Source organism: Pimephales promelas, chromosome 22 (assembly GCF_988280905.1).
Source record: "Pimephales promelas chromosome 22, fPimPro1.hap1.1, whole genome shotgun sequence".
Classification (NCBI taxonomy): domain Eukaryota; kingdom Metazoa; phylum Chordata; class Actinopteri; order Cypriniformes; family Leuciscidae; genus Pimephales; species Pimephales promelas.
The window spans coordinates 13,977,322-14,001,450 of record NC_142790.1 but is presented as its reverse complement, the minus strand read 5'-3'; the positions used below and the strand labels follow the sequence as shown (position 1 = coordinate 14,001,450).

Here is a 24,129-nt window from a genome sequence, read left to right as displayed (position 1 = left end):
AATTAAGTTTCTCCAATCTTCTCAAAACTCTGGATTCTGATAGAGGGCCATGAGACTTAAACCTAAGTGCAAAAATGGAGGATCTAGACTCTTCCAGAGCTGAGATATGGAAACTCAAAAATTCCACCCGGAAAAAAAAACGACAGTGGTACCCCTTTTGTTTTTTGTTTTTTTCGGGCGAAAAATTAAGTTTCTCCAATCTTCTCAAAACTCTGGATTCTGATAGAGGGCCATGAGACTTAAACCTGAGTGCAAAAATGGAGGCTCTAGACCCTTCCAGGGCTGAGATATGGAAACTCAAAAATTCCACCCGGAAAAAGGCTCTAGGCCCTTCCAGAGCTGAAATATGGAAACTCAAAAATTCGACCCGAAAAAAAAAAACGAAAGGGTGCAAAATTGCAAAATTGCAGTGTCGTTTTTGTTTTCCGGGTGGATTTTTTGAGTTTCCATATCTCAGCTCTGGAAGGGTCTAGAGCCTCCATTTTTGCACTCAGGTTTAAGTCTCATGGCCCTCTATCAGAATCCAGAGTTTTGAGAAGATTGGAGAAACTTAATTTTTCGCCCGAAAAAAAAAACGAAAGGGGTACCACTGTCGTTTTTTTTTTTTTCCGGTTGGAATTTTTGAGTTTCCATATCTCAGCTCTGGAAGGGTCTAGAGCCTCAATTTTTGCACTCAAGGTTTAAGTCTCATGGCCCTCTATCAGAATCCAGAGTTTTGAGAAGATTGGAGAAACTTAATTTTTCGCCCGAAAAAAAAAGCGAAAGGGGTACCACTGTCGTTTTTTTTTCCGGGTCGAATTTTTTAGTTTCGATATCTCAGCTCTGGAAGGGTCTAGAGCCTCCATTTTTGCACTAAGGTTTAAGTCTAATGGCCCTCTTTCAGAATCCAGAGTTTTGAGAAGATTGGAGAAACTTAATTTTTCGCCCGAAAAAAAAAACTAAAGGGGTACCACTGTCGTTTTTTTTTTCCGGGTCGAATTTTTTAGTTTCGATATCTCAGCTCTGGAAGGGTCTAGAGCCTCCATTTTTGCACTAAGGTTTAAGTCTCATGGCCCTCTTTTAGAATCCAGAGTTTTGAGAAGATTGGAGAAACTTAATTTTTCGCCCGAAAAAAAAAACAAAAAAAACGAAAGGGGTACCACGGTCGGTTTTTTTTCCGGGTCGAATTTTTGAGTTTCGATATCTCAGCTCTGGAAGGGTCTAGAGCCTCCATTTTTGCACTCAGGTTTAAGTCTCATGGCCCTCTATCAGAATCCAGAGTTTTGAGAAGATTGGAGAAACCTAATTTTTCGTCCGAAAAAAAAAAAAAAAACGAAAGGGGTACCACTGCCGTTTTTTTTTTTCCGGGTCGAATTTTTGAGTTTCGATATCTCAGCTCTGGAAGTGTCAGGATCTGGGGTACTTTTCTGTTCTCTCTCACCTTCATATTACCACACACACTTAATTACACACTTATCTCTCGCACTCTCCAGCGCACACACTTACCGCCAGGGTCCACCTGCTGATCATCACAATCAGCGGCTCGCTGCTTTGCGCCCTCACCTGTGTCTTGTCTTGTCTGATTACTCAGTCTACTTCTGCTGTTTGTTCTCTCTGTTCTATGTCAGATTATTGTGTGAGTACACTCTCTCATTTTGGCTGTCCAAAGAATCTTACCTGTGTCTTGTCTTGTGTAGCAGTATACGCCTTGTTGTCTCCTGTTCGCCTGTGTCCTGCTGTGGTGAGCCGCATCCTCAACTCTCTCTGCTCAGCTGCCTTCTTCATGGACCATTCATGCTGAGAATATTTCTGTTGTAGTTCTAAGCTATCTGAAAGCTGATTTTTGTTGGACATTAAAGACTTTGCATTGAACTCCTTTCGTTTTTGGATCCTTTTGTATCATTGCTGACAGAATAATCCGACCAAGATGGATCCAGCAAAGGAGGAATCTTTTTTTTCTGCTGTAGAGATCCAGGGAGCTATGCTGCGTCTACCACTCTTCACGACCCTCCTTTTCCTGTTGCTGCTGGACCTGATCTAGAGCCCATGCAATTGGGTGGCATTCGTCTTCTGCCAGAGGAGAAACAAAGTCGCATCTCCAACAGGCTGTGTCTTTATTGCGGCACGGCTGGCCACTTTGCAGCGTCTTGTCCAGTAAAAGCCAGAGCTCGCCAGTAGACAGAGGAGTACTGGCGAGCGCGACTGTAACGTCCTCTTCATCCAGAGCCTGCACCACCCTGCCAGCCGTCCTTCGCTGGGCCGGTTCCACCGTTCCATGTCCCGCAATGATCGACTCGGGGGCCGAGGGGAACTTTATTGATGAAGGATGGGCTCGGGAACATAACATCCCCCTGGTGGACTTAAAGGGGAACACCACCGTCTTTGCCCTGGATAGTAGTATTCTTTCTAGTGTTCACCGGGTTACCAGTCCGGTGAGTCTCTCCATCTCGGGAAATCATCAAGAGACTATTTCTTTTCTCATTTTTCAGTCCCCCTTTACCCCCATTGTGTTAGGACATCCCTGGTTAGTTCAGCATAGTCCTCATATTGATTGGGTCAGGAATACCATTTTGTCTTGGAGTCTTTCGTGTCATGTTAATTGTTTAGTTTCTGCTAATCCTGTTGTCTCTTCTGTGTCAGTTTTTCAGGAGGATACTGGTGATCTGACTGGGGTCCCGGGGGAGTACCACGATTTGCGGGCGGTTTTCAGTCGTTCCCGGGCCGTCTCTTTACCGCCTCACCGCCCCTATGACTGTTGCATCGATCTACTTCCTGGCACCACGCCACCTCGCGGTAGATTGTATTCTCTCTCTGCGCCTGAACGAGAGGCTTTAGATAAATACCTTGCCGAGTCTCTTGACGCTGGAATCATTGTTCCGTCCTCCTCGCCAGCGGGTGCTGGATTCTTCTTCGTTAAAAAGAAGGATGGGTCGTTGCGCCCATGCATTGATTATCGGGGGTTGAACGACATAACGGTCAAGAACCGCTACCCCTTGCCCCTTATGTCGTCAGCTTTCGAGATCTTGCAGGGCGCAAAGATCTTTACTAAGTTGGATTTGCGTAACGCATACCATCTCGTTCGCATTAGACAGGGAGACGAATGGAAGACCGCGTTTAACACCCCTATAGGGCACTTTGAGTATCGCGTTCTTCCTTTCGGTCTGGTCAACGCTCCCGCTGTGTTTCAGTCGTTGGTCAACGACGTTTTGCGTGACATGTTAAATGTCTTTGTATTCGTTTACCTGGACGACATCCTCATTTTCTCTCCCTCACTCGAAGTACACGTGCAGCACGTTCGTCGGGTATTACAGCGACTACTCGAGAACCGTCTCTTTGTTAAGTCCGAGAAATGTGTTTTTCATTCTCGATCGGTCACCTTCCTTGGTTCGGTGGTCTCTGCTGAGGGTATCAGCATGGATCCCGAGAAGGTGCGGGCGGTTCTCGATTGGCCCGTTCCGAATTCTCGTGTTGCTCTCCAACGATTTTTAGGTTTTGCAAATTTTTACAGACGATTCATTCGCAACTTCAGTCAGGTTGCCGCTCCTCTTTCTGCTCTCACTTCAACTAAGTCTCAGTTTGTTTGGTCAGAACAAGATGCGTTCGATCGACTAAAGAAGCTATTCACCTCCGCGCCCATTTTGGTCACCCCTGATCCTGAGAGACAGTTTATAGTCGAGGTCGACGCTTCCGATGTAGGCGTAGGAGCTATTTTATCTCAACGTTCTTCTCTAGATGACAAGGTTCATCCGTGCGCCTTCTTTTCCCATCGCCTTTCTCCAGCAGAGCGCAATTATGATGTTGGTAATCGGGAGCTTTTGGCGGTTCGGCTGGCCTTGGGGGAGTGGCGGCACTGGTTAGAGGGGTCCAAGGTTCCATTTGTCGTTTGGACTGACCACCGTAACCTCGAGTACATCCGCTCCGCCAAGAGACTTAATGCTCGTCAGGCCCGCTGGGCATTATTTTTTGGTCGTTTTGATTTTTCGATCTCTTTTAGGCCAGGTTCCAAGAACGTTAAGCCTGATGCCCTCTCGCGGCTGTTCGACTCCACAGAGGCAGCTTCGACCAAGGAGGTTATTCTACCTCAGCACTGTGTGATCGGAGCTGCTGTCTGGGGAGTTGAGCAGGCGGTGAGGAGGGCTCTCTCACGCACGGTCCCACCCCCTCGTGCTCCGTTAGGGACGTTATTTGTTCCCAAGACCATTCGCTCGTCCGTCCTCCAGTGGGGTCACGCCTCTAAGTTAGTCGCCCATCCTGGTGTTAAGGGTACGTTAGCCTCCATTCGTCGGAGATTTTGGTGGCCCACTAGAGAACGTGACGTACGTCGATTTGTAGCTTCTTGTCCTGTCTGTGCCCAAACTAAGTCAAGCAATACCCCGCCTTCGGGTCTCCTCAGACCACTTCCCATTCCGTCTCGCCCTTGGTCGCACATGGGTTTGGATTTTGTTACCGGTCTCCCGTCATCGGCCGGTAACACTGTTATTCTTACTGTAGTCGACCGTTTTTCTAAGGCTGCCCACTTTATTCCGCTTCCTAAACTACCGTCCGCCTGAGAGACCGCCCAGATTGTGGTAGATCACGTATTTAAGATTCATGGTCTTCCTTCGGACATTGTGTCTGACCGAGGGCCCCAATTCGCCTCTCAGTTCTGGAGGGAATTCTGCCGACTGATTGGGGCGTCCCCCAGTTTGTCGTCAGGATTCCATCCCCAGACCAATGGACAAGCCGAACGGACCAATCAGATACTCGGACGTATGTTGCGCAGCTTAACTTCTCAGAGTCCAGCATCCTGGTGCAACCAGCTTGCCTGGGCCGAATATGCCCATAACTCGCTTCCTTCATCCGCTACTGGGTTATCTCCGTTTGAGAGTTGTCTCGGTTACCAACCGCCTCCAGGAAGGGTCTAGAGCCTCCATTTTTGCACTCAGGTTTAAGTCTCATGGCCCTCTATCAGAATCCAGAGTTTTGAGAAGATTTTGAGTCGAATTTTTTTTCGAAATTTTCGAGTTTCCATATCTCAGCTCTGGAAGGGTCTAGAGCCTCCATTTTTGCACTCAGGTTTAAGTCTCATGGCCCTCGACCAGAATCCAGAGTTTTGAGAAGATTGGAGAAACTTAATTTTTCGCCCGAAAAAAAAAAAACGAAAGGGGTACCACTGCCGTTTTTTTTTTCCAGGTCGAAATTTTGAGTTTCTCTGATCTTCTTGAAACTCTGGATTCTGATAGAGGTGCTCGTCCGCCAACCCACATCCGTTTCGAAATACAGTGACTACGAATCGAAATACAATGACTTGCGGGCAACCGTCCTGCCAGTACAGTAAAAATACAAGAAAACACAGGATGCACACAGGAAATGACTCTAACATGAATACATTGATTGGTTCCTAGGTTTATTTTGTTATGAATAAACAAATGTGCAATACATAAAGGAAAAACCTTACGATTAAAGTTGTAGTGTTATAGTGTTCAAGTTATTGTTCTAAAAAAAGAAAGATGCACACAGAAAATGACTCTAATATGACCAGATTGATTAAGTCGAAGATATTTAGTTTGTTACAATGTGGAATCTGTAAAACAAAAAACTCAAAATAATAGTTGAAATGGTATACTGCTGGAATTTTTTTGACCTTGAGAAAAAACTTAAAATATAGACCAACAAATTTTATTTTTATTAATTTATTACATGTTGGTACATTTTTGGGAAGTACACCTGTTTTGACCTGATGTCCATTGGAATGGACAAAAAAAAAAATCAATTATATAATTCAAATATATAATACAATGAAAGCAATCAAATCAAATATATAATACAATGAAAGCAATTATATATATAAAAAATAATTTGTTTTCATTTATAGAAACCTCATGAACTGGGAAAATGTTCTTTTATATTTTTCAGAAACTTGAAACATAATTCAGGTCTGAGGGGGTTAACAAAAGACATATTAAAAGAAAAGTGTATAGTTCATTTCTAAGATCTGGAAAACTAAATAAAATTGATTTTTTAATGTGGTCCCAGCACAAAATACTGGATCAGATGACTTGATCAGAGATCATGCGTTCATAAAAACTCAAAGTCTACTGTACTTCAGAACTGTATTATATAACTACATAGTGACATTTGCAAAGTATACAACATTTGTACATTGAATACAAAAATAAATCAATTGAAATATACTAATCGAATCTAGTCTGTGCCACAAGTCAGTAAAATATATTCCTTCTAAGCAATTTATAATACACTGAAAGTGTTCGCATTCGATGTGCATCTCAATGCAAGTGGCAAACAGTATGTCTCTTTGTTGCACTTTTTCTCCATTTCCCCCCAAAAATGTCCACAGGCTGCGGAACAGAAACTCTGGAAGACGTCTGTAAAAATGCCCCAGTTTAAAAAGTGCAGGAGTGCATTTGATGTAGACATGCAAATCTGTCACAAATCCAAAAGACACTGGACTGCTGCAGAGATCCACCTCTTCACCACCTCCAAATGAAAGAAAAAACATGTATGCAGTATTCTTTCAATGCTTTGATTCACTCATCTTCTCTTTCCGTCAGCTCATTCTCAGCCTCCTCAATGACGTCTAACTCTGTCCTGGAAGTAATTTCAGTCATCCTGGAAGTGATTTCAGTCATTGGGGAAGAGTTATTCTCCTCCACAACCGTTTCTGCTTCTGGGGTTTTCTTCAGACAACACAAATTGACAATAATAAATATTGCAGAATAGATACTGAACACGAGTATGTTAAAGGTCTAGGAGCATTGAGAAGATAATACGCCTGATTTGCATTAAACGGACTCCATGCGAGACTGCTTTCAGGTGTCATGTATGAAAATGACAAAATTAAGCTTTTTTTTTATTAAAATATGCAATATATATATATACACACAATACACTGGAATAACATTATACACAATGTTAAGTAAGTTACTCTAAAAAAAGGCATTCATTACTGGGTACTAATTACATCTTTAATCGTGTAATTAGATTACTGTACTGATTATTAACTCTAAAAAGTATTGCATTACTTATTACTAATTACTTTCTAAATCCCTCATCAACTTCTCCCAGTCGAGCAATACAAGGATAGACATGAAACTGCTCTTTTAATTCTTTCAAATAAATAATCCTTGAACTGAGCAAAGTAATTTAAAGGGAGAAGGTTACATTTAAAAACACAGTTTTTGTTAAATCCACTACTGTTTTATATAGAGTTGTTCTATCTTTTAAACAGTATTTAATGCAACTATATCAGAAGTAACTAATTAAATGACAGGAAAATGTTAGTCAAATTGAATCCCTCAGTAAACACTGGAAAAAAAGAGAAATGTTTTGAACGCATCACACAGCAACAGCTCAAGTTCAAGCTCAATCTTAAACACATCTTTTTAGTGCAAATAGTGTTGCCATTTACTGCACTTTGTTATTCTTGAAGTTATTCATCTATAATGCCTAATAATTTGTAAGTCTCACAACTGAGCTGGTTAATGGCACCATTGTCTTCTGTAGAGCTGCTTCATAGCTAAATCCAATTCATTTTAAAATTGATTAACTTTACACAGTTATTAAACAACATTGATTCTGTGTTTAGAAAATAAGGTAGCTTTAAGATTTCTGCAGAACTGTTGACTTTCAGAGTCTGATGGCTCCTCACCTGTTTTCTGTACACATAACAGGCAGCCACTGCAACCATGGTGGATTCTCCCACAAATCCTGCTAATAAAGACCCCACTCCCAGTGTGGCACCATGAACCCTGCAACAAACAACATTAACATGAAAAATGTGGTTTCAATACAGTACCAGCAGAACAAATTTACAATTCAGTGCAGTACAGTTGCAACACAACATTGCTCTAATCAACAAACCATAAAGTCGCTCTGTAGTCAATTTTATCCCTTAAAACTAATCTTTGATCACCAAAATGACATATTTAAAGTTTTTTTCTTCCTTTGAACATTTTTTATTCATGTCTTAAAATAGCTTTAATGTAACTCTTGCTTTATAAGGAAAGTGGGAAAGCCCCGCCTCCACTTACTCACACCAGCTCAGAATACCTTAACGCTGCAAGCGGAAATACTGGTTTAATTCAGCCATTTGTGTTTGAACCAGACACTGATTCAGAAGAAGTGGAAGAGTGAATCATACAGCCTCGTGATCGTATACATGCCGATGTATCAGAATGTAATGAGTTTAATGCATCGCCCTCTACAACGTCGGATACATAACAATAATTTTAAAAAGTAATAATAATATATATTGTTACACAAACCATGTTCCCATTCGCCATCTCGGAGTCAGACAGCTTCTAAAAATCAGTATCCTTAGAAACGCTTTGAACATAATAGAACGTCAGTGGAGAAAGGCATTTCCTTCATCATAAAATCGTAATATACATCGTAATAACATCATAAATATATATAATTCACCCTATTTTTCATTTCAACAGAAAAATTTTTACCAGAATAACCTGGTTTCTCTTGAGACTCCCCTGCTTTGCAGCATAGTTAACTTCACCCCCCTCGTGACATAATTGGTTACAAGTTTGTGACGCAAGGAACACCAGCATTTTTAAACCACATTTTTGAGACCGTCTTTTTTCACCGCAGTTTTAATGAGAAAATGGTGTTGACATGAATTTGCACATGGTTTGTCTTAAGGCCCGTACACACCGGGACGAATATCAGCGCACGTTTTTCATCAGCGTTTTTCAATGCGTTTTTTGTGTTCACACCCAAGCGTTTTTCGCTGACGATGAGCCGAGTGAACATGCAAATTCATTCCCTGACATTAGATGGCGCTTAATGTAAAACAGATAATACAATAGGCTACTGTACTAGGGTGATCATATTCATGTCTCAATGTTTTATTATGACAGATTAAAAAAAAACAAATAAAATAATGATAGAAATAATGTCTTCTGTATTAGAAAAATAAATATATAATAAATAACTAAAAGAAATGCCTCCAAATGTAACAAAAAATAGCTCTCACAAACTTACAAAAACGAACTAACAAAATCTATTTAGATCTTTAATTTTCATCCTCTTTATCCTGTTTTTCTTCCTCATCCACCTTGTTTGCCCATCTATATTTTGCAGTAGAACTGATCTTTCCCAGCAGTTTTTTTTTGAAAACCAGGACATTTTCATCACTTAAAAACAGCCAGGACAGGACGTGGAAACAGGACATGTGTAACGCAAAGTTGAGATGTTGCCCAGAGATAAAAACATAGCACTAGTTGTCGGATGAACAGATGCACGAGAGACGAGAGTTGTCGTATTTCCCCGCGTTTAATAAAACCACTCAAACGTTACACTCGTCCTCATACATGGGGATCGAGCGAGAAAAAAAAACACGAACAAACATCTGGTCACAATAGAAAAATAAAAGAAAAGAAAGAATACAAAGAGTCGGCAGAGCGGTTATCTCCTCTCCTCACTTGTCAAAATCTAACCGACACTACGCACATATGCGCAGTTCTCATCTCAACTCAGATTTCTATAAAGCACAAAGTGGCCGTTTTACACATGTCCTGGGAAAACAGGACTGTTGGTCACCCTATACTATACTATTATTACAGAAATACTAATATAAATATTATCATATAGCTCTTTATGCTCCGAGACCAGAAGCTCAACATTCATCTTGCACATAGGTATCTTGCCTTGTCTCTTCTTCGCCGTTTGTGTGCTCGGCAAGACCGTTTTGTGTTTCAGCGCCCCCAGGTTGTGTTTTTTTACTGTAACTTCAGAAGTACCAGACACGTGAGCAAACCCGCCAATCTCGTTGGTCGATAGGTTTTGACGCGGCGTGTCAAATCAAAAAAACGAACCCGAGTTTTTTTTAAAAAAATGACGCTTTTAGGCATGCCGTTTTTCGCGTCGGTGTGAACACTCACATTGGCGCCCATTGTTTAGTCACGAGGCGTTAAACGTCGACGAATATCGCGCGCGAAATTCGTCCGGCTGTGAACAGGCCTTTAAAGGGTTAATTCACCCAAAAATGAAAGTTCTGTCAGTAATTACTAACCCTCATGTTGTTTCAAACCTGTGAGACTTTCTTTCATCTTCAGAACAAAATTAAGATATTCTTTTATTAAATCTGAGGGCTGAATCACTCCTCCATACGCTTCTATGTAATTTAAACCCGCCGGCCCAGAAAGTAAATAAAAACATCATTAAAATAGTCCAAGTGACTACAGTGGCTCGACCATAAGTTTATCAAGCGACGAGAATACTTTTTGTGCACAAAAAACAAAACAAAAAAACCCCCACAAAAGTAACGACTTTATTTAACTATTTGTTTTCTTCTATGTGGGCCTCAGAGTGATTTTGCGCAGTGCTATGTCAGAACGTAGGCTCACAATCATGACCAGCACCAGCCAATAGTGAGCCTTGGACTATTTTAACAATGTTTTTATTTACTTTCTGGGCCGGCAAGTTTCAATTACATTGAACATCTCGGTTACGTATGAAACCCTTGTCCCTGAGTAGGGAACGGAGACGTTCCGTCGGATGACGACGAATGGGGTCCATTATCCAGTGGGACAGCCTTTGCTTGGAGAGAGCCTTTACCTTCAGCTTCCCACCATAACAGACAAAGAGCTGGTCTGAGGTCCTGAAACACTGCATCCTGTCCCATGTGTCATGTGTCGCAACTCGCCCGCCACCTCCTCTTACGGTGTCAGAAGCATCTGAGGTCACATCGAGCCATTTATGTTCCGGAAGACCTGAACTGTGCAGCCGACGAGCTCTCACGCCTTCAGCCTCTTCCTGAACAATGGAGAGTCGGTTCAGCTGATTTGGGATCAGTTCAGGAATGCACAGATAGATCTGTTTGCCTCCCACGACTCATCCCACTGCGATCTGTTTTACTCCCTGTCAGAGGGCACGGACGCACTGGCGCACAGCTGGCCACAGGGACCTGGTTTCCTGAACTTGTACTCCTCGCAACAGCACCTCCCTGCCCAATTCATCTCCTTTCTTAGGGACTGGGCACCCTATGACACCCTCGTCCCAATCTCTGGAACCTCCACGTGTGGCTCCTGGACGGGACGAGGTAGGTTTGAGTACCCTACCGCCAGGGGCGGTGGCTACCATCAGTCACCGAGAAGACCCCATTATATGCCTGATCAGTGTCATGCTTTCCTTCCTGTGCTTTTGCTTCCTTGGAACGAAGGCTGTCTCCCTCCACGTTCACGTAGGCATGAAGAGCGCGTACTGGACAGAGCAGTGCCAAGGCTGGGTCTGCCTCTTCCGGGGGCAGCGCTTCCATGTTCACCACCTGGTCCCGGAGGGGAGTGGTAGGAACTTTGGGCACATATCCAGGCTGGGGTCTCAGGATCACGTTAGAAAAGGCCAGCCGAATTTCAGGCACGCTTCATCTACAGAAAATGCGTGCAGGTCCCTAACCCGCTTAATGGAGGCCAATACAACCTGGGACGGAGCGCTGTCTTCATTGACAGGAACTTAAGCTCCACTGATTGCAGAGGCTCAAAGGGAGCACTCTACAGGGCAGTTAGAACCACTGAGAGTTTCCAAGAGGGAACGAGAGGACGAGGAGGATTCAGTCTCCTCGCTCCTCTCAGGAACCTCATGATCAGGTCATGCTTATGATGATCAGGCAATGTAGACATTCAGTTTGGAGGGAGACAGCCTTCGCTCCAAGGAAGGAAAGCATGACACTGATCAGGCATATACTGGGGTCTTCTCGGCATTCTTGTGGACTGATGGTAGCCACTGCCCCTGGTGGTAGGGTACTCAAACCAACCTCGTCCCATCCAGGAGCCCCACGTGGAGGTTCCAGATATTGGGACGAAGGTGCCATAGGGTGCCCTGTCCCTAAGAAAGGAGGTCCTTCCTCAGATGAATTGGCCAGCGAGGTGCTGTCGCGAGGAGTACAAGTTCAGGAAACCAGGTCCGGGTGGGCCAGCGCAACGAAATAAACTGCTCCTCGTCCTCCCTGATCTTGCACAGGGTCTGGGGAAAATGCAAATTTGCGAAGGCCCCATGGCCAGCTGTGCGCCAGTGCGTCCGTGCCCTCGGACAGGGAGTAAAACAGATCGCAGTGGGATGAGTCGTGGGAGGCAAACAGATCTATCGGTGCATTCCCGAACTGATCCCAAATCAGCTGAACCGACTCTCAATTGTCCAGGAAGAGGCTGAAAGCTTAAGAGCTCATCGGCTGCACAGTTCAGGTCTCCCGGAACATAAATGGCTTGAAGCGACCTCAGATGCTTCTGAACCATAAGAGGAGGTGGCGGGCGAGTTGCGACACATGACACATGGTAGACCATCTTGTCGGTTGATCCTTTATACCCACGAGATGGGGCGGAGTTGCGCCATGCAAATTCTTGTGGCATTTCTTTTCCATTGGCTAGTTTTGTAATACTCAAAGTCGAGAGGCTTTCTAAGCAAAACCCCATTCGTCGTTATCTGACGGAACTCGGGGTGACAACGAAAGGGAACTATGGAGGAGTGATCCAGCTCTCAGATTTAAACAAAAATATCTTAATTTGAGTTCCGAAGATGAACGAAAGTCTTACAGGGTTGGAACAACATGAGAGTGAGTAATTACTGACAAAACTTTCATTTTCAGATGAATTAACCCTTTAAAGCATATTAAAAACACCACACAGACATAAGCAACATTAAAAACATAATTTTCACTACAGGTGGTCTTTAAAGAACATTTTTCTGAGTTAATTTTAAATGTTGCTGCAGCAGTCTGCATAAGCTCTAGAGCGGAGTCATAATTAATTCACAAATTGCAGACAGGGATTTGAATTGAATTTTTAGTGGGTCTAAAAATAAACCAGAGGCAGCATGACAGCTAATTGACCTTTCGCCGGCCCCTCCCACAAAATGGCCATTGTCCAATCACACATCATAGCAACCGTTACTGTGTGAGCTGTTCCGTCAAACAGTAAGCGGTGCGCCCACGGCGTTAGTAAATCGGACACATGATACCCCGAGAGATTGTCTGGAGAAGTTGTGTTTTTTCCCTTTCCAAAGCCCAAAACACAACGCGAGCGGTGCCTAAGATGTATTAAACAGTGTGGACGCCCCAATTCCAGTTAAATGTGTCGAACATGGTTAACTCGTCTCGCGTGCAGCGTGCGTGCGACTGAGATTAGTCAAAGAAGCACGGAGAAAGCAGATCAAGAGGATCCACAAAGGACTTACTGTACATTTTCTAAAGGGTTGTTGTTAACATACCATGATATTATCTGGGAAAACGAGCAGCAGTCAGCTAAGTTAGCAGTGCAGCACCGTAGACTACAGTTTAGAGGACGTTCGCAACGGGGAAAGCATGAAGCTTACATGACAACATCAGTTCATATATCAATATCGTAACGAATAGAAATAACCTTAAATAACGTATGGTTCTCTGCCTCTTTCCGTCTCTTATGCATAACGTTAGTTACTTTTTAAACACGAAAATCGCATTCAGCATGAGCATGACACGCAATCGGTTGCTGTGGTAGCCTAATGAACAACCTGCTTGTTAAAGCGAACGTGCTACTCCTGTATCGGAGGCAAAATAAATAAATATGCAGCGCAAGTTATATATTTCGAACTCCAAACAATTAGCCACTGAACCAGTTTATAAAATCTTCAAGGCTGTGCTGGTTGCATTTGAGGTAACTTAGCATGGTCATGGGGTTTTTCTGATTTTTCTTGAGACTGGTAAGCATTAGCATCAATAGTAGTCGTGTCTCATTCATTTCTTAATTTTATATTTGGAATAAATCCCTCCACCGCATACCGTAACCCCTTTTGCTTCGATCTTGCTTGATATCGCGGAGGTATTGCTCCAAAAAAGGTCACTGACACGCACGGGAATACCCTTTGCCGTCATGGAAATCTGTCGCGCTGCCCGTGTTTGACCATTTGTTTGACGGAGGTAGCAGCAGTAACTAAGGGGGGCGGGGCTCGGCGAAAGGCTAATTACTACACAGATTGCATACTGAGCAGAAGCACATTCCCATGATATTTAAATGATGATAATTCAGCATATTTGAATATTCCTACTGTATACCAACCCCATGTACGGCAGCACCAGAAGACTGGAGATGAGCACAATGATGCGCAGAACTGAACTAGGTGCCAGGACGAAGGTTTTCTTCAATGTCATTAACCAGCCTGTTAGATGAGCTCGAACCGTAACTGTACACACAGACACAAGGTAAGGCACTACACATGATATAAGGTTGTATATGAAGTTAAAATGTAAAATAAGAGACTTAAATTGTACCAGGTAGAGGGAAGAAGGAAAAGACTCTCAGTGGAATGATGCAGAGCTGAGCGAAGGCCGTGTCCACCGCAATGACATCGACCAGGATGCGCTCAGAAACATGAGGGGTCCAGAATATAATGAAACACATCTGGCAAACATAGACAGAGAAATGAGCAGGAGTTGAAATGAACTGGAGGAGAAATGAACAGGAACCTATATCAGTTATGTGTCAAAATGCCATAAAATATTTTAAAATGTAATTCATTTTAAGTCGCCAGTCTTCTTAGTTCATGCTACCTAATGCATGACTTCAGTCTTCTTCAGTGACACATGATCCTCCAGAAATCAGTCTATTTGGTGCTCATGAAACATGTTTGTTTCTCCAACAGCTGTGCAGCTTTATATTTTTGTGGACAATGATTCAAGATTCAAGATCTAATTAAAAAAAGAAAGTTTAAAAGAACAGCATCTACAGTATTTGTAATAGAAATATGGTAACACTTTCATTTTGGGTCCAATTCTCAAAATTAACAACTTGCTTGTTAGCATGCATATTACTAGGATATATTTGAAGAGTTCAGATGCAAAAGCCTCTAAATGCCATTTGAAATTTTCTTCTTTAATGATGATTTTTATCAAACTTGTATATTTAAGTTCAGTAATTTCACTTAAATGGCAATGATAATTACCTATTAATTGTTATTTAAGTGAAATTACTGAACTTAAATATACAAGTTTGATAAAAATCATAATTAAAGAAGAAAATTTCAAACGGCATTTAGAGGCTTTTGCATCTGAACTCTTCATTTATACTTAAAGCACATATTAATGCCTTATTCTGCTTGACCATTTTCTACATCATTTAATCCTACCCAATAGCTACACTTAACAACTACCTTGCAAACTATTAAAAAGCAGTAATTATTTTAAGTTTATTGAGGCAAAAGTTGTAATTAATAGTTATAGTGAAAACTGGACCCTAAACTAAAGCGTGACCAGAAATCTTATATAACAATTCTTTATGGTCACGTTTGATCAATTCAATGTGTCCTTGCTAAATACAATTATTTATTTATTTATTTTTTAAATGACCCAAACCTTTGAACAGTAGTGTGTATCTAATGTTAACAAATTGAACCTTATTGTGTGTCAATGAAATAAAAATGTGCACCATCAAATGCATTTTGTCTAGTATACATTTTTGTGGACATTTAGATGTGCCAGTTAGATTTGATTGTCTTTGTTATGAGACTCTTCTCATTCCAGCAAGACCAGATAATACATTTGTCTCACGCCAGGCCTGCTCAACGCCCTGCCCACGGGCATTCCTCTCTTCTGGCACAATAGTGTCAGACAAAGGCCAGGCGTGCCTGTTTACAGTGAAAGATCCTCCATATCCAACCAAGTTAAAAGCGATGGGCTTGAGTCATATAATGTTCCCTTGGCTTTGACCTTCACTGCTCACTCCTCACCACAGCTCTTTCCAATAACCCCCGTAGTAATTTTAGTTTTTCCTCAGCCTTTCACACTCTGAAAACCAAACCAAGCGTAACGATTTTGCACTGTCAAAAACAATACAGTAAACAGAACAGCAGATCAATGCATGTTCAACCTGGAGGTGGAATACCTAAGATTTTATGCTGCTAGAGGTCACTACATTCAAAACAACAACAACGGCTTTGCTTGATGACGCCGTGGAGGAACGCGGATTGATGGGAACTGTTGTTTTCAACTCCACCGAGGATAAATCAGTCAGACGGGAATCGAAAATTAGTTGTCATGGTTGAGGTAAAGTTCGATTTCTATAAATGTTGCGTTTAATGACATGCTTGTTTTTATTAAACTGAAATAACCGCAAGAAAAGTCAGGTTTAAAAGTAAATTAGTTATCACAGATGTTACTGGACGAGTCACTGGACGAAGTGACTTATTTTTGTCTCAAATCGTTGCTAATGGATCCTGACTTCGCCATATGCTGCAATATGCATTTATTTTGCATTCATTTACAGAAATCAGCTGCTTGAATAACAATAGCTGATGTTATTAGATTTTTCAGGTGAGATTCTCAATTCATTCAGTGAACGGATGCTCTGAGGTAAAGTTTTCAGAATGCAGACTCAGCAACAATTGTATTTAATTGTACAGTACAATAACATGGAACAGACATTATCTTCCTTTCATGTCATTAAACATACCAATATTGCTGGCCATACACTGATGAGAAAGTGCATGTCCGGTCTGCGATACTGTGGAGTTGTCCTAAACGTGGCGCGGCGCTTCTCGTCCGGTGTGCGACTCCCTTTACAGCCAACAGTTCACATTCCGAGAATAATTGAAAAGAATTGTGCTCCATTCCATAACAAATGCGCGAAACAAGCTGATGTTTGTTGCTTGATAGACGCTAACGTACAACTACAACTACCGCATTTGTCTAGGACTACAAGTACGAGCCGAAACCGAGGTAACTCGGATATGACGCGAATGACTGGCGACTCCCAGCTCACCCCTGCTCACACGTCCCATTTCCTTGGTTAAAATCTAAATTTTCTCGTGATTTAAACATTGTTTGAAACATTTGGAATATTGTAAGTTATCATCTTAACTAAATATATAACACTGGCCTTGTGATTTTGGGATATTTTAATGCAAAAATATTAGGTATTCCACCTTTAAGTTTATGAGTTTGCACCATTAACATCAAAGCATTTCTGTAGATAAAGTTAAGGAAATGTGAATGAAAACTTAAAAATCCTCTAAGAAATCCTGCAGACCTGTGCAATTGATGCAGCAACATTTGTCCCCTAAATAAAAAATAAAAAAAACCCCGTTGTTATCACTGCTATGATTATGAAACAAGAAGCAGGAGAGCTGCCAAAGATCTTCAGGCTGTTTTGAGACATCTCACATAGGTGTTGCATCTCCATTCAGAAAAGAGGGTGTGCAATGAAAGTTGTTAATTTGTGCTGTTAATTTCGATTTGATCCATTCCTCTAATCCATAATTACACAACACACACCTACCAACAAGTCATGTCATGGAAAACAAAAACAAGCATCCAAAACTGTGACATGTCCACCTCTATAGTTGGTTCGGCCTTTTGCTTTTTCACAAAAAGTGTACATTGTTTATCCTGACTGCATATTGTAAAAATAAAAATACGTTTGTTTGTTTTTTCCCCATTGTGAAGTAAAACCTTCTCCATGTGTCTAACATCTGCTTTCCAACAGCACTGTTGGACTTACATTATATAAATTGTGACTCATTTCAGCTAGTTGTTTTTCTTTTTTGTCTTCAGGCCCTGAGGTAAAAGCAAAACAAGTAAACAACAAAGTAGGGGTTTACAACCTAGGTGGGAACTGAAATTTATGCGTTTACTGAATACATGGCATGTGAAAAATCCACACTGTTTTAAGTGTTGGCGACAGTTTAAGAGCTAGTTCAAACAAAAAATATAGTCAAACATTACTCACCCTCAAGTTGTTCCAAACCTGCATGAGTTTCTTTTAACAGAAAGAATGTTGTGCACATTTATCACATCATTACATTTTGAAGAATGTTGGCAAGCAGACAATTGATGGTAGCCATTGATTTCCATAGTATTTTTTTTTTTCAATGGCTGTCTGGATAACAATCTTCTTCAAAATATCTTCTTTTATGTTCAGCAGAAGACAGAAACTCATGGAGGTTTGGAACAACTTGAGGGTGAGTAAATGAAGACAGATTTCATTTTTCAATTTTCACTATCCCCTTAGTGATGCTGCAAAAACAAAAAAACAAAACAAAAAAAAACATCATAATTAAAAATTATACCAAAAAAAAAAATAATGAATTAAAATACATTTCAGTTTCACATGATCCTCCAGAACTCATCTAAAATGTTGATCTGAGAAACATTTCTTATTAATATCAAAGCTATAAACAGTTAAAAGTTCAAAAGAAGCATTTATTTAAAAAAAAAAAAAAAATTGTAATAATACAGGGGCCCATTTCAATAAGGAGGTTCAACCAACTCTGAGTTAAAGCTTGAACTCTGAGTTGACTTACCCTGAGATGGGAAACTCTGAGTTTTCGGTTACAGAACAGCTGAAATGAGTTAGTTCAATCAACTCTGAGTTGACTGACTCAGGGTTAAGCGCGTGCACCACAACTATAAAAAGCCATTATCAATGGAGCGCAGATATTATGAGTCACCATGGCAACAGTGCCAGACAAAAAGAGGTGTTGGGTGTGATTAATTACCAAGTAATCTAAATATTGTAATTTAATTAAAGGGATTACTCTTAATTATTCTGTAATTTGAAATAAAATATGATGCAATTACATTAAATAGGCTACAGCATAAACTATAGACCAATTCAGTACAAAACAATAGTGGATTTAACATACATTTTAAAAGGTATATTTTTATGTAACCTTCTCCCTCTACACACTTTGACCAATTCAAGAATAATCCATGCAATTGTATATTGTTAATTTGAAAGAATTAAAAGGGCAGTTTCTTGTTTCTCCTCTGTATGAGCCATATTCACTTTGTATTTGTCAATTTTGTGCTGTGCCACTAGGGGGCTGTATGTGCTTTGTGGCACAGCTGATCTCGGGTCAGCCCGTGTAAGTCTTTTAATTTGGAGGTAACTCAGACACAGGTGTTGCTGATTGAGAAGCAAACAGTTTTCGACTGTGCCCATGGTCTTGCGCTTGGGGTAAATGATACGGTGTGTTGTATGTTATATTATGAGTTAAGATATTGCCGCTGTATGATATGCAGGAAAATAAATTGCTAGATAATAATAACATTAATGAACGCTCTCCGTCTTTATTTTACGTGTAAGATCACACGCACATGTCTAAACTTAAATCCACGAAATCAGCAACCAGTACTAGACTTTGTTTAGGACTTAGTCAGTACATTAGGTCGAAAACTGCTTCGATTTGGATAATCGTTCGTGAGGACGCGGCCGGACCAGCCATAAAGTGGATTTTACTGTGTTCGTTTGGAAATCACGGATGTGAGGAGGGCAAATGTTTGGAGTTGCCGATTGCTGAAAGGAGCTGTACCGGAGCGAGCTGCTGGGTCAACGGATTATCAGCATCTTTACATCGGGACATCATTCATCAAGCCGGCCAACGCTCGATTGGGGTATGTGGTAAACAGCGCTGATATTATGAATGGCCATGGTAATTTGTGTGCACACATTCACGTAAAACCAATGCATTGGTGGTAATTCGCAACCGTCTAAAAATAACTTTACGCGTCTAGACGAGTTGTTGCGCAACACAAAACTATTCTGCGAACTTATTGATTAATAAGCTAAATCGCTTTGTGTTGTCATTATGGCTGAAAAGGAAAAAGGCCAGCTTGGCCCTGAGACTGAAAAACGTGTGGTTAAATTAACACCCAAAGCTTTGTTGGAAAAAATAAGCACTTTAGAAAAGGAAAGAAAGTGTAAATTTAGCAAATTGTCAATTGCAAAAGAATCTATTACTAAATTGATGGGTGATAAAAGGCATGTCAGTGAGGTTGAACATGAATTTAACATGTACAATAAGTTGTGTGATGAAATTCAGCATGTACATACATCTTTATTGGGTTTATTGCCTGCTGATGAAGCAAAAAAACATGAAATATGGTATCAAGCGAAAATGTTGAGTTTCAATGAGTTTTTTGTGGGTACAAATCAATGGTTGTATGACACTAAAGCTTGTTCAGTTACTAAAGTGAATGATGATCATGATGATTTGCCGGTTCAAATTGAAACTCAAAATGTTGATGTTGAAAATGGAAATGAGATTGATGCCAGCAATGGAAGAGGAAATGCTGGTGGAAAGGATGAGGAAGATGATCAGATTCAACCTCAAGACAGCATTTCAAATGTGCAGTCAAGGCACCATGGGTCAAGTAGTGGGTCCTCCAGTAGTAGATCCTCCACTTCTTCAGCCAGACTCAGGGCAAGGGCAGAACAGGCTGCACTCTTGGCTCGAGCTGCTGCCTTAAAGGACAAACATGCATTGGAGGAGCAGGAGCTCATCTTAAGGAGAAAGAAGGAGCAACTTGAGATGGACACTGAGATAGCTGCCACTTCTGCTAAGTTAGCAGTGCTACAGGTCGGTAGTAGCACCCATTCAAGGCAATCTGATGGAATAGCGTCCTATATTAGGAAAGGAGCTAGATCTAAGCTCCCACCCACCCCTCTCAATCCACAGGCCTCAGTATTTGTGCCTCCGCACTCACAGCGATATGCATCTCCACCACTACAAAGCAATGCTTTACCTTTAACCAATCCATCTATCTTGCCAAAGCCAACTGTAACTCAAAGCTTTCCATCCACTCTGGATCAACATAAACCCCTGCCAAGCCAAAATCAGACAGCAGGTATCCACAATTTGCTGCAGCAACAGAATGATATAACAGCTCTTCTTGTTAAAATGCAAACTTTACAAATGCTGCCACGCCGAGAAATTCCAATTTATGATGGAGATCCTCTAAGGTTCAACACATTTATAAAGGCGTTTGAACATTGTGTGGAGGCAAAGACCAGCTGTAAAGGTGACTGTTTGTATTATCTTGAGCAATTTACTAGGGGGCAGCCAAGAGATATTGTGCGCAGCTGCCTTCATATGAATGCATATAGAGGATTCGCTATTGCCAAAAAATTGCTCAAGGAACACTTTGGAAATGAGTTTAAGATAACAGAAGCATACATGGAGAAAGTCATAGGATGGCCAAGTATCAAAGCTGAGGACCCCAACGCGCTCAAAGCATATGGTCTCTTCCTCCGTGAGTGTTCCAACGCTATGGAGGACCTTCGGTATTTAGAGGAACTTGACATGCCAGCAAACATAAAGATTCTGTGTCAAAAGCTTCCATACAGACTCAGAGACAAGTGGAGAGCAAGGGCATGTGAGATACTGGAGAAAACTGGGCGAAGAGCACAATTCCCAGACATTGTGGAGTTCATCGAGCGCCAGGTCAGAATCACTGCAGATCCAGTCTTTGGTGATATACAAGACAATTTACCTGTTATTAGGGGAGCTACAAAAGTAAACAAGTCACAGGTAAAACCTCAGTTGGGAAGAAACAGCTTTGTAACACAGGTGGTCATTGAGGAAGGATACAGCAAACCAGATAGTACCAAGGAAATGGCTCAGAAAAAAGGAACATCCTTTACCAAGACTGATTCTGTTTCCTGTCTGTATTGTGCTGCTGGTAATCATGTTTTGGAACAATGTTTTAAACTGGGGAAAAAGACACACAGGGAGAAACTGGACTATCTAAAAGAGAAAGGTCTGTGTTTCAGTTGCTTGTGCACAGGACACTTGAGTAAAGATTGCGATAGGCGCATTATTTGCAACAAGTGTAACCGAACGCACCCCAGTGTTTTGCATATAGGAGAGATGGAAAGAGTTATTCAAAAGGATCAGAAGGATGGTGAGCAGAAATTTACTGAGGCGTCGAATTCCTCCGACAGCTGCACAACATCCTCCGCTTGTTGTCTTACAGGGGCTGGTCACTGCAATGGAATTCTTCCCATTTTGCCTGTTAAGGTGAAGTGCTCAAAAGGAAACAAGGTTATTGAAACCTATGCTTTTCTGGACCCGGGGAGTACAGGAACTTTTTGCACCAGGCAGCTCATCGACAAGTTGAATGTGGAAGGACGCAAATGCAAAATTCACATTCGCACCTTGGGCCATGATAACGCAGTAGAAAGCTCCATTGTTGACAATCTGGAAATTTCAGGAGTTTCTGGTGAGTGTTTCTATCCACTTTCTAAAGTGTGTACCCAGGAAGAGATACCTATCTCTACAGCCAACATAATTAGTGAAAGGGAGCTGAGAAAATGGCCTTATTTAGACGATGTAAAGATTCCCCATATAAATGCTGAGGTTGACCTATTAATTGGCACAAACGCCTCCAAGTTGATGGAGCCTTGGGAGGTGATTAACAGTCGTGATGGTGAAGGACCCTACGCGATCAGAACCCTACTGGGATGGGTAATAAATGGTCCTTTTCGGGGAAGTAGTGACTGTGGAATTGACCACCCTTTAGTTTATGCCAACAGAATTGCCATTGATAGAATTGAAGAACTGTTAACCAGCCAGTACAACTACGACTTCAATGAGCAAGATTCTGCAGAACAGGAAGAAATGTCAAGGGAAGAGAAGAAGTTTGTGGAGATAATGGAAGGCTCTGCTCAGTTTAAAAATGGACATTACACGTTTCAAATGCCTTTCAAAGGGAAAGATGTTTCAATGCCGAATAACCTCTGTGTTGCCATGCAACGTGTTCGTGGTCTGAAAAGGAGACTTCAAAAAGATGCAGGCTTTCATGAAGAGTATAACAACTTTCTTTCTGATGTTATTAGCAATGGCTATGCTGAAGAAGTGTCGCAGCATCAGTTGGAAACGCCAATGGGGAAGGTGTGGTATATTCCGCACCATGGCGTGTACCATCCACGGAAAAGAAAATTACGAGTGGTGTTTGACTGTGGAGCAGAGTACAAAGGGATTTCGCTCAACAGTCAGCTCTTGCAAGGACCGAACCTAACCAGCTCGTTAGTTGGAGTTCTTATGCGATTCAGACAGGAACAAGTGGCCGTAAAGGCGGACATTAAGGCTATGTTCCACCAGGTTAAGGTGGCAGAGGAACATCGGGATTACCTAAGATTCTTATGGTGGCCTCAAGGTAACCTGGAGCAAGATCTTGTAGAGCATCGTATGACTGTCCATTTATTTGGAGCGGTTTCCTCACCCAGTGTTGCCTGCCTTGCTCTTAGAAAAACTGCTGAAGACAATCAGGCTAATTTTCCAACAGAAGTGATTGAAACGATCAACAGAAACTTCTATATGGATGACCTACTGAAGAGTCTGCCCTCTGAAGAGGATGCAGTTACCATGGTTAAAAACCTTATAACCATTTGCGGCAAAGGAGGGTTTACCCTCACTCAGTGGATCAGTAATAGTCGAGAAGTGCTTCAAAGCCTCCCAGATGATCTCAAGTCCACGAACCTGCAAGAGCTTGATCTGGACAGGGATAAGCTGCCGCTGGACAGAGCTTTGGGTTTGCAGTGGTGTATCGAGACGGACACTTTCAAATTCAAGCTGAAAGTCAAGGAGAAGCCGGCAACCAAGCGAGGCATGCTATCCATCATCAGTTCCGTCTACGATCCTTTGGGGTTCTTGGCGCCTATAGTATTCCCGGCCAAGCTGCTGTTGCAGGAGTTATGCAGGATGAAGTATAATTGGGACAATCCAATACCTCCAGCCTTTCAGCAGAAGTGGAACAAATGGCTGACAGATCTTGAGATGGTGGCATATTTTAAGATCCACAGATGTGTGAAACCTGCTGGATTTGGGACGACTGTCAGCGCCCAATTGCATCACTTTGCTGATGCGAGCGAGAACGGCTATGGTACAGCTACTTACCTGAGGATGCAGAACATGGAAAAGAGAGTTCATGTTACTTTCTTATTTGGTAAAGCCCGAGTGGCCCCACTGAAGACTGTGACCATTCCCCGTTTAGAGCTCACTGCTGCTGTTGTAGCAGTACGAGTGGACAAGATGCTTCGATCGGAGCTCCAGTTTCCACTAAAGAAGACTTGCTTTTGGACTGACAGCACATCAGTTCTTAAGTACATAAAGAATGAGGACCGAAGATTTCAAACCTTTGTAGCTAACAGGGTAACCACCATCAGGCTCAACTCGGAAATTAAGCAGTGGAGATATGTTCCCACATCTTTGAACCCTGCTGATGATGCTTCACGTGGATTGAAGGCAGAAGATCTTGTGAAGCAAAGATGGATAGAAGGCCCAAAATTCCTATGGGAACCTGAAGAAATGTGGCCAACATTTCCTGTGGATACAAGTGTCACTGCTGATGACCCAGAAGTAAAGAACAGTCTGACAGTCAATGCGATACTTGTT

General features: G+C 41.8%; 1 protein-coding gene across 2 annotated transcripts in view; it reads right to left on the bottom strand.

The window, feature by feature from the left end:
- Nucleotides 1-5,355: 5,355 nt before the first annotated feature.
- Nucleotides 5,356-24,129, bottom strand: part of LOC120476019 (progressive ankylosis protein homolog) — a 230,056-nt gene continuing 211,282 nt past the window's right edge. For both annotated transcript variants that reach the window (XM_089125925.1, XM_039666929.2), the window contains 4 exons: nt 14,231-14,360; nt 14,019-14,142; nt 7,628-7,727; nt 5,356-6,656 (listed from right to left, as the gene is read on the bottom strand). In XM_089125925.1, coding sequence (XP_088982051.1) covers nt 6,507-6,656; nt 7,628-7,727; nt 14,019-14,142; nt 14,231-14,360 — 504 coding nt within the window. In that variant the 3' untranslated portion in view covers nt 5,356-6,506. The remainder of the gene's footprint in view (nt 6,657-7,627; nt 7,728-14,018; nt 14,143-14,230; nt 14,361-24,129) is intronic.